The sequence below is a fragment of the Echinops telfairi genome, unplaced genomic scaffold (assembly GCF_000313985.2).
Source record: "Echinops telfairi isolate 266 unplaced genomic scaffold, ASM31398v2 ScPeMD7_20;HRSCAF=75, whole genome shotgun sequence".
Lineage (NCBI taxonomy): Eukaryota > Metazoa > Chordata > Mammalia > Afrosoricida > Tenrecidae > Echinops > Echinops telfairi.
In genome coordinates this window covers 13,054,124-13,065,639 of record NW_022103917.1, presented here as the reverse complement: position 1 = coordinate 13,065,639, position 11,516 = coordinate 13,054,124, and the positions used below count along the sequence as shown (strand labels likewise).

Sequence of the window (11,516 nt, the reverse complement as noted above, 5' to 3'; positions counted from 1 at the left end):
TGGAGGAATTCAAGGATTTAGAACACAAAAACACAAGACTACTAGCCAAATTAGAGTGCTAATGGCACACTGATTAAGTGTTCAGCTACAAAGTGAAAAGTCAGCAGTTCAAACCCACTAAGGGCTTCATGGGAGCAAAGACCTGGTGTGCGAAACCTCATGGGACAGTTCTACTCTGCCTACAAGGTCACTGCAAGTCAGAATTGACTTGTGGCACGCAGTGGCAGCGATTAAACTAGAACTCCCTAGAAACAACAATTGTGTAGGATTTACTTATACTAAAAAAAAGAAGAACCATTCATCTGAACTTTCAATATAATTGAGCATCCTGTATTTTATCTTAAATCTCATACCTGAAATTCATTTTGCAGCTCAGGAGGGGCAAGAAAACAAAATACCACTGACCAGAAGAGTGGAAAAGCAGTCAGCTTTAAAAGTTTTGTGTGTCATGGAAATGAATGTGGATTTTATTTTAAGGACAAGGAGGAGCCATGGAAAGGTTTTAAGCAGGAGAACAATCTGGTCAGGCTTTATATTCAATCAAGCCATCTGGGCAGGAGATGGATGGTTGCAGGAGGGTCCGTTAGGAATCTGGTGACAGGTGACGGCCACGTGATAGTAACAGTCCGGATTTGGGGAGTCACCAACGTGGAAAGAGAAGGTGAAGGCAAAGAAAACAGCGAGAGAGGTGTTCCTCTCTTTAAGTTAAGAGGGTGTTTCTCAAACTTTCTCTCAAAATGCAGAATTTGTTAGAAACGCAGGTTTCTGGCTCCCTACTTGGGGTGCCTGGGTGGTGCAGATAGTAGACTGCTTAGTGGTCAACCAGAAGCGGCATCCATACTGACCTGGTAACTAGTTTGGGTTTGAGACCCAAGAATTTTCACTTTATGAATAAATCCATGTGATCCTAGTATACAGTGACATTTGAGAACCCCTAGCCTCGGTTGCCATATGCTGGGGGAAATGGCGTCATACATAGTGGGTGCTCAAATCTGAACTCAACCGAATGGATGACACCTGTGATGGGATAAAACAAACCGCTATCCGGCAGACGGTAAATGATCTTGTCGATCGGACACCAAAGAGGCATGAAGATTTGCCATGCAAAATATGAGATTTATTCCCAGAACCATTCCCGAGCGTGCGTAAGGGGCAGGGTTCTTCCAATGTACTCAAAGGCCCAGCACCATGATCGCCTTCATCTTGGGCAAAATTGAGATGATTTTTTTAAATGACTAAATTCCCTGGACTTACACAGGCTTAAAATAATACATCCAAGCCCTTCTTTCCAGCGAGATTAAGGTGGGGAATCATGTGGCATTGCGAAGATAGTTTCCAGTTGTAGCTGGGAACTATATTCCTTAAATGATTCCAGACTTACTTTTCACTTGCTTTGTTATGGGCTTTAGAAGTTCCAGCCAAACCTATAATGACATGAATACACAATTGGTCAAACATGGCATGGTGTGTACTCATCATTTTATTTTTATTTTTATTATTATTATTATTATTATTTTGCCATTAACAGGAAAAGGTCGACAGTAAATAAGCAAATAACAGCACCCTTTAGACTTCTAAAACTAGGTAGAAGCCGCAATGTCAGGGATGACATATCTTCACCACACTCCTTCTGCCCCCTTGTATTTTTCTAATGACAGCAAGCGTTGTTGATCTACACTTTGCTGTTGACATTTGAATCACCGCTCCCCTGCCCCTGTAGGATCACAGAGGTATCACATACAAGTCTCATTAGTTGCTACAAAGACTAATGAAGGCATTTGGCTCCACATTTGAATCTTACAGCTTCCGAATGCCAACCTAGAAGTCTTTCCCGAAAGAGGCCCAGCTAACAGATATGACAAGGGAGGCACCATTGGGAAGAATGTGAAGCTGCGAGAGGGAAAAGGAGATTCCCCTGAATTGTTATCAGTAGGATTAATCGTCTTCGTTCTGCAGGCTACGGGTCCGTTTCCGGAAAGTCAAACTAGAGAGCAGAGATGGGCAGTCAAGTCACAGAGTGACAAAACACAAGCATGGGTCAGAAGAATATTTGGCATGATTTGTAGTAAACAATAGGGAGGGGATATATGTATAATTCAATGCAATCCTTTGCGAAGGCGTTCATGATTTTTCCTTTCAGTCAGGGGTTTGAGCCTGGCATATCTGGCTGCAGACTGCATTTGGAAGCAATGCTACACACAAAGAACCCAGCATAAAACCAACTTACATTATTTCCAGAATGGCTGCAGAATTCTAATCCAAAATATTCCTTTTCAGCAAGGTTTAAATGGCTGCAACTCAGGTGAAACAACGCCTTTCCAGACGACTTTTGCTAAAACGAAATAAAGAGATCATAGGCCAGGTGCCTTCCGGAGCTGACATTGGTACTGCAGTGTGGGAGAAAGGGAAGAAGCAAGCAGGATCCGCGGCCAGCAGACCCACTCCATTAAGCACCGTTTAGAAGACGTAAACGCTGTTGGGTTGCCCAGAGAGCTATACCTATCGACCTATAGAGTGTTCCAGAACTCCGACAACAAAACTCACTGCCAGTGAGTGCATTCACACCCACGCAACCCTATAGGACAGGGTAGAACTGCCCTTGTGGATTTCCAAGACTGTGAGTCTTCCTCCCGGGGAGGAGCTGGTGATTTCAAACGGCCCACCTTGGGGTTAGGTGCCCCATGCACAACCCACTGGACCACCAGGGCTCCTGACATTGTTTGAGGGCTCCTCCTACAAGATACTTATAGACTAAGGGCGAATCCTCCAGGGAACAGAGCATCTGACTTCACCATGGATAGCTCTGCAAATCTACCCCTTTTAGCTGAACTCCAATCAATGCATCCCACAGACGATTGGAATGATTTCTCCTAAACTGACAGGTGAAGCAAGATTCCAATCTGACCCTAGCATTTCTCTGGTTAGAATCCTTCTGAGACCCCTCTCAGGCTAAAGACTGCAGCCAGGGAGGCCGGGCCCTCCCTGTCAGCTTCCTCTCTTGCTACACCCTGCCTGACACGTTCCTCTGCACTAATCGCAGCCTGCTCCTTGTTCCCCACACACGTCAGCTCCTTTCATGCGTTCCCTCTACACAGACCGCCCTTCCCACCTTTCTGTGGTTTGGCTTACTCCTACTCAGCTCGGATGTCTTCTCCCCGGGACAGCTTTCTCGGGTCTCTATCGGCAGCAAGTTGAGCCAAGGGCAGCACCCCGCTACTCCCCACTTCGCCCCACCCCCGGCATGGCCCCACATGCCCTGGCTTACGCACAGGGCACGTCTTACACTGGACGTCTATCTTCCCCATTGGCCTGGCTTCCTTCAGAACAGGGGCCTTGCTTTTCCTCTTGTGCTACTCATGGGGTCTACCTCAGAGCCTGGCACAGAGGAGGAGCTCTTGACCGTGTGCTGGTCCCCCACGAACTTAGCCCTATGTACAGCTTGAACAAATGTCATGCGGCAGTTGGGCCCACCCCAGCTGTCTAGGGCCTGCGGCATCCTCGGACCCACGAAGGTGTTGGCTTCGTGAAGCGCTCGCCACCCCCCCCACCCCCCACCCCCCCACACGGTGAGCAGCCAAGCAGCCCCTTTCTTAAGCTTCTTTGAGAACCAGAGCTTTGAAGGACTCTTTGAAAAGCCTCTTAGCTGCCACTGATCTTCCGCTGTTTGCAAGGAGGCCGGTGATGGGAAAATTGGGCCCTGGCTGATAGGCACAACGACACACTGCTGCCAACCGCTAGTTAAAGCCAAGTCACGCAGCGCCTGGAGTGCTGCGAGGGACGCCTCACGTGGGGAAGTGTAGCTGGAACTCACCAAGCCATGGAATTACCAGCAACCTTGAGAGGTCAGAGAGTCCACTCAGCCCCCTGCCACCCCCGCCTCCATCCCCCTCAACCCTCTGCCTCCGCAGAGCTGAACGGAGTCCACATCTGGGATTTAATAGCTTCCAGGAAGGCGGCCCACCGCACCCCTTCCCCAGCGGACCGGAGTACCACCCCACCCCACCCCCAGCCCTCATCTGCTCCTAGATTTCTCTGCACAAAACCCCACCAACTTGAAATTCCTGGGGCTAACCAGGGGCCTATTTTTAAATGCAAATAGGCCGCCAAGGGTGAAACCTATTGCATTCCTAGCACCTGGAAAGAAAGCTGCCTTCCTGAGGGAGGGAGGTTTGATGGGATGTGGGAAGTCACATTGGAGCTGGAGCCCAGGAAAAAGGGGTCAGCCCAGGGGCAGGGATGCCAAGGGCACTGAGAGGCACCCGGGCAGGGGCGCCCAGTTTCAGAGGAGGAAGGGGTTGGGTTTTTTATTTTTTAATTTTTTGCTTATGTGGCAACCTTGCTTAGGGCACGTGCTGCCACAGATCATTCCAGACGAATGAAATCGCTCCTATTTTTAAAGTCCTCCAGACAAGGAGCTGCTATGGAATTTTTATTGTGAAAATATTAAAAAGCATTTTTTTTTTTCTAAAGAGAGAGACCTGACAGCAATACTTTTCCCAACCCAACAGAACCATTTCGGTTCTGAGTGCCAAACTCTATCCGAGACTGCAAGTTTCTCAGCCAACTATTGAAGAAACTCAAGATGTTGCTGCTTCCTCCTCCTGCTTAATTCTCCTTTTCCACCGGACCACTTGTCCCACCAATGGCCACATCCCGTACATCTGCTTCTCCTGCCACCGAGGATATGTCACCATTCCTGTAAGTCTGCCAGTGAAGGCTTACGTGTTGTTCCCTGTCTTTAGACCCCCATTCCACGTTTATAACAATCCCACGTTTATAACATCCACCGCTGTGTGCATGTGGCCCACTGGTCTAGAAGCCCCTCAGGCATTCTTGCATTTGGGGATCAGGTGCTCACAGGGCTCAACTCCCCACCTCTGCCTCCCAGTCCCAGAGAGATATTTCCTTACCGCCTCTCAAATGTGCGTTAGACCTGGCCAACCAGCCATGTTGAATGCATTGCATAATACATAAAAAATGTGGTTCCGTCGTAACTTGCCATCTTTAATTTTTTCTATCATTATAACCTAATTCCTCAATTTTTGTGTTATGATGATCTTTTTCATCATATCTCCTTATTATGTTCAATCAACTCCTCTTTTCCCTTTTCTGGACTTCTGATTAAAATTGCTGTCGCCTTGTTTAAGCAGACACTTCCTTTTTTCTTTTAAATCATTTTATTGGGGGCTCTTACATCTCTTATCACAATCTGTCCATCCATCCACGTGTTGCCATCATCATTTTCAAAACATTTTCTTTCTACTTGAGCCCTTGGTATCAGCTCATTTCCTCTCCCCCCACCCTCCCTCCCTCTGTCATGAACCCTTGATAATTTATAAATTATAATTATTTTCATGTCTTATACCGACCAATGTCTCCCTTCACCTACTTTTCTGCTATAACCCCCTGTTGATCATTGTGATCGGTTCCCCTCCTTTCCACGCACCCCCCACCTTCCCCATTCCCCTCCTGGTATTCCTACTCTCATTATTGGTCCTGAGGGATTAATCTGGCCTGGATTCCCTGTCTTTCCAGCTCTTATCTGTACCAGAGTATATCCTCTGGTCTAGCTGGATTTGTAAGGTAGAATTGGAGTCATGATAGTGGGGTGGAAGAAGCATTAACGAACTAGAGGAAAGTTCTGTGCTTGGTCAGTGCTATACTTCACCTTGCCTGGCTCATCTCTTCTTTGTGACCCTTCTGTGAGGGGATGTCCAATTGTCTACAGATGGGCTTTGGGTCTCCACTTCGCCCTCCCTCTCATTCACATTGGCATGATTTTTTGTTTGGGGTCTTTAATGCTTGATACCTGATCCCATCGACACCTCATGATCACACAAGCTGGTGTGCTTCTTCATGTGGGCTTTGTTGCTTCTCAGCTAGATGGTTGCTTGTTTATCTTCAAGCCTTTAAGATCCCAGATGCTGTATCTTTTGATAGCTGGGCACCATCAGCTTTCTTCACCACATTTGCTTAAGCACCTACTTTGTCTTCAGCGGTTGTGTCGGGAAGGTGAGCATCACAGAATCCTGGTTTATTAGAATAAAGTGTTCCTGCATTGAGGGAGTACTTGAGTGGAGGCCCAATGAAGAAGATACTTTCAAAGTTCTAATCAAGTTCCTTGTTGTCAGCCACCATTTAGTCAACTGTAACCCTAACATTAACTCTAACCTAACCCTATTTATGCCACTGAACTCAGTGATCCATATGCAAGCCAAGTAAGTCTGCCCCAAAGGTCAATGCATTGAACTGCTGTGATCAATAGGGGGTTTGGTTTTGGTTTGCTTTTAATTTAGATTGCTCGTGTTTTTTCCCCTCTAGTCTTCATTAGTCTAGAAGCACCCTGAATCCTATTCAGCATTAAAGCAACACAACAAGCCTCCAAGGACAAATGTGTAGTCGGTGCTCAAGGTTCATTGACTAGAATCAAGCAGTCTCCCACATAAGATTCAAGACTTTTACCACTAAATCACTAATATTCCAGTCAAGCTCTTTCCCAGCCAACCCATTGCCATAGAGTTGATTCTAACTCATAATAACTCTACATATGGTTTCTGAGGCTGTAGATGTTTATGGGAGCAGAAAACCTCATCTTTCTCATGAGGAGTGGCAAGTGGTTTTGAACTGCTGACCTTGTGTTTAGCAGTCCAATGCTTACCCAACAGTGCCACCAAGTTCTTTGCCAAGCTCTTTCTTTTTTTAAGTTTGTTTACCACCAGTCCTCCCACCCAAGGAAATACAGAACTCTAATCCTGAACCCTAGCTTGCCCTCACCTCCTCCTTTGGATTACAATAGAACCATGTCTGTTTTATTATTATTATTATTGTTATTATTACTACTACTTTTAACAAACCTGTCAGAATTTATATCTATAATATGTAATTTACAAACTGGACTATTGGGCACTGATTTTGAGGTCCTCCAAACTCATCTGATCATGGAATCAATACCTAAGGTGGTGAGTTTTGGAAACCAACCTACCAAATTTTGATATTCCTAGGGTTGTTGCATATCAATTTGTTTAAAGAAACTGGCATTTTATCTGGCTCTACCCATTTACCAACAGTATGAATTGGGGCCAATCGTTGAACTCACAGACTGACCTGCCTTTCTATGTACCTGAGAACAGAAACCATTTGTTTGAATACAGAGCCTGGCAACGAGTGACTAGTCACTAAGTGCTTATTGAATGAATGGGCAACTCATAATCACTAGTACGATATTCCTCTCCAGTTAGTCAGTCACTATGTGACCTTGGGCACATTACTAAGCCTTTCTGTATCTCAGTTTACTTATTTGAAAAATGGAGGTAATCATGGTATTACCTCACAGGGCTGGCGTGAAGATTAAACAAGAGCTGCCCACCAAGACCTTAGTATAGAGGCCGACAACCTCAGAAGACTCCAGAAATGATGCAAGGATGAGGGACTGCACAGCAACGTCTGGGAGGATACACTCCAAAGTGTTATACTGGGCTGGGGATAAGTTAAGTGCGAGGGGGTGGGGGTAGGGGGGACTTCAACTTTTGATTTTATACACATCTGGAGGGTTTGTATTTTGTTCTTTTTTTTAATAAGCAAGAACAGTAGAAACTCTGTTAGCTCAACAGTGTATAGAGAATGTTCTCTCTGCCTTCTATATCTAAAACAATGGCAGACGCCCATGTGATGATCAGATCTCTAGTACAATTGTGCCCATGGACACCCACTCACTCACTGAGTTCCAGGCTTACTCAGAATGACTTTCCTGAACATATTTTGACCCATCGACCTGCAATTTCATCGTTTAAATACAAAGAAATCTCATAAGAATTAGGCACTAAGCACAAGAATTCTCTCTCTGAAGACTAAGTGGAATCTTATGTAAAGACTCAGTCAGGGCCCCCCACCCCCCACAATGTGCTGTCCAATCTGCTTGGCCTATGATAGTAAAACATTGGGAGAGAAAAGATATCAAAGTCAGAAGTCATCTATACTGTCATTGCATTGTGTCTTCATTCTTGTTTCACATTAAATAGAGCAGTACTGCATTATGGCTGTGGTTCATGGGGGCAGGGGGAAAGAGAGCACTAGTCAGAAATCCATACTGAAAGAAAAGGCCTTGATCAAAGGATGTCTATGTAAATTTGAATGTGCACATAGGGAAAATGAAAGTGTAAGGTGTTTTGTATGTTGGTGTGTATGTGTGCATGCATGATTGATTGCTGTTCTAGCAATTTTATCAATTGACTGACCAAGTACCACAGCAGATAAAGGAGATTTTGATACATCCATGTCTTGATTATGCAGTTTAAAATGCAGATTATCCAGTTAAAATTTCCAAAAAGTATACACTGGAGCAAAAAATAATATATCTTAACTTTTTCTATTTCTCTTTCCAAAGAAATGCATCAGACATAGAAACAAATTTATGGTATAGTGTCTTATGAAGTCCCTTATTGAGGCGCTCACTGCTGGTTTCCCATGCTGCAGTCAGCATTCAAAGTGGCTCTCATCCTCTTAGCAGGAAATTGGTCCAGAACTCACAGATGATAATCACTCATTATCCTGACTTTATAGTTATGTCTCATTTTTTTAAAATCCCAAAATATGGCCTGGCTTGATAGACTGTTTTAGTTACCCAATTTGCTTTTTTATGACATTTGGCTCTTTCCAAACAGTAAATTCACTCTGAAATAATGAAGATTTGTGAGGTATTTGGGAAAGAATGTGCCTAGTTACAAAAGGCCAAAAAGGAGTTCCAAGAATGTGCTGAGCACCTGCAATCAATATGAGGTGGCAGCCTAGCATGGTAGTTAAGAATGTGGGCTCTGGAGCCAGACACACCTGACTCTAGTTCTGGTACCTCCACTAGAGGGATGATCTTAGACAGGCTAGTCAGTCTTCTTGAACCTCAGTTTCTGCAATTGTTAAAAGCGGACTGTACAAAGCCAGACACTAAAGATCCCGTGATTCCATTCATGTGAGATTTCTGGAATAGGCAAACCCATAAAGACAGAAAGATGATTTGTGACCATCAGAGGCTGGAAAGAGGGAAAGAGTGAGGACCAGCTAACAGTACAGGGTTTCTTTTGGGGTTATGCAATGTTCGGGAATTAGATCATTGTGACAGTTGCACAACCATATGAATGTACTTAATACCACGGACTTAGTCACTTTAAATGGATTACTTTTATGTGGATACTCTCTTATTAGTGAGCATCTAGTGAGAATCTAGTAATGTGCATCTAGTTAGAAAACCCATGTAGTTTGCACAGTGTCTAGGGAATAGGAAGAGCTCAGTGAATGTTGACTATTTAATCCAGTGACCACATAACTACCTTATTGTCAAACTAGGACACTGTCGGCCAGTGACAGGGAGCACCAGCAATGATTATGTCATCACAGCAGGCATAAACTAGGACTGTTCTAGATAAATCTGAATCCCTGGTTAGCTAGCTATGAGAATTTGAATCACCCCAAGAGTCTGTTCTGACAAGGGCAGTACTTATTTGAATATTCAAATGTCAGTGTCCCTGGGTGGTGTAAAAGGTTTATGTGTATGGCTGCTATTAGGAGGTTCAAGTCCACTAAAATGCTCCTTTGAAGAAGGGGAGGAGGACAACACTGAAGCTACAGCTCAGAGAGGGGGGCAGGTCTGCTCAGAACACAGGGGAGCAAACTAAGAGGGAAAGAGAGAGTGGAGCACATCCTGGTCCACCAAGCCCCAAGGATGATATTCCTGCTGAGAGCAGCCAATACACAGAGAGGACCATAGGGCTGGCCCACCATGAGACACAACTGACCCATGGCGCTATGAGACCCATGAGGCCCACCATGAGACCCTCACTGACCCATAGCGCTATGGAGGACAACCCTGGAGGCACAGTGCAGAAATTGTGCCCAATCTGACCCAAACCACACCAGGGCAAAACACTAAGGGCATGCAACAGAGCAGCAAGGGGAGCAAAGCAATGAAGTCCCCGGGGAATACCAAGAATAGACTTCAGAGGTAGGGTTTGGCACCTCATCAGACTCAATCGAAAAACAATCATAACTGGAAACACAGGGAATCCTGGATAGATAATTTATAAATTATCAAGGGTTCATGAAGGAGGGTCGGGGAGGGAAGGGGCAAATGAGGAGCTGATATCAAGGGCTCAAGTAGAAAGCAAAAGTTTTGAGAATGATGAGGGCAGCAAATGTACAAATGTTACAAATGTGCTTGATACACATGGATGGACTGATTTATGGATTTTGATAAGAGTTGTACGAGCCCCCAATAAAATGATTTAAAAAAAGAAAACATTCATAAAGGTCAAAAGACAGACCTGAAACTATTTATAGGCTTTTCTATTTTTTACTGTTTCTTCATGTCAATCTAGATGAGATAGGCAGGATAAATAATCCCGAGGAGAAAACAACAGGATTGATGGTTCCAGGGGGATATGGGAGATGGTGAGGTGGAGGAAAAGACGGTGGGGATCCAACAAACACAGGGACAAGGGATCTAAAATCGATGGTGAGGAGCGTGTAGAATGCCTGGTGGGGCTTGATCAAGTGCAATGTAGCTGAGAGGAATTACTGAAAGCCGAATAAAGGTCGAACATGATAGTGGGACAAGAGGAAAGTAAAAGGAAATAGAGGAAAGAACTAGGTGGCAAAAGAAATTTACAGAGGCATAAATACAGGCACATGCATATGTAAATATATTTGTATATAACCATTGAATATATATAACCATAGTGATATAGGTCTATGTACATATATTTATATGTTAAGTATTAAGGTAGAAGATGGACATTGGGCCTCATGTCATCCTCAATGCAAGAACACTTTGTTCTAATAACCTGGCATTCTGTGCTTACCTTCCCCACAAGATCACTGAAGATGGAAAAAGCTACTGGATACAAACACTCCAGGGATGAGGTCCAGGTAGTATGGCAGGGGGCAGACCAAATCCAGGAATACATATGGTAGCCAACTAAAAAGGAGGGGGGTGGGAAGGGAAAAAGAGGGAAAAAAGATGTGTGGCGGGGGAATAGGGCACTGAGTGACCCAAGGGGAGGGTATTGTTTGTGTCTCCACAGGGAAAGAGGGACCAGACTTAAGTCCAGTGTTCAGGGATGCAAATGTAGTGTGCCTGCATGGAGAGGGGAGCCAGTGGAGGGGCCTGAGGGCTTGGCCCCCACACCAGCTCCATGGACAACTGCCCCTCCCCCCAGAATTAACTTTAGAGGACCGCACTGAAGCTGCAGCTCCGGGAGAGGGACATGTCTGATCAGAGCACACGGGAGCAAATGAAGGGGGAAGAAGAGAGAGTGGAGCACACCCTGGCCCACCAGGCCTGGAGGATGATAGCCCCGCTCCGAACAGCCAATGTACAGTGTGAACTATAAGGCTGATCCTAGTATGAGACACGACGTCCCTCGCTGACCCATAGCCCTACCGGGGACAACACTGGAGACTCAGTGTCGGGATTGGCCCAGACTGACCCTGCGACACCTAGGCAAAACACTAAAGGCTGTGGCAGAGCA

General features: G+C 45.2%; 1 protein-coding gene across 1 annotated transcript in view; it reads right to left on the bottom strand.

Annotated features, from left to right (window-relative positions):
- FRMD7 (FERM domain containing 7) overlaps positions 1-3,496 on the bottom strand; it is a 44,719-nt gene extending 41,223 nt beyond the window's left edge. Inside the window, exons 1-3 of the mRNA XM_045288352.1 lie at positions 3,368-3,496; positions 2,228-2,332; positions 1,382-1,424 (exon numbers count right to left, since the gene is read on the bottom strand). Coding sequence (XP_045144287.1) covers positions 1,382-1,424; positions 2,228-2,332; positions 3,368-3,496 — 277 coding nt within the window. The remainder of the gene's footprint in view (positions 1-1,381; positions 1,425-2,227; positions 2,333-3,367) is intronic.
- Between the last annotated feature and the right edge of the window lie 8,020 nt (positions 3,497-11,516).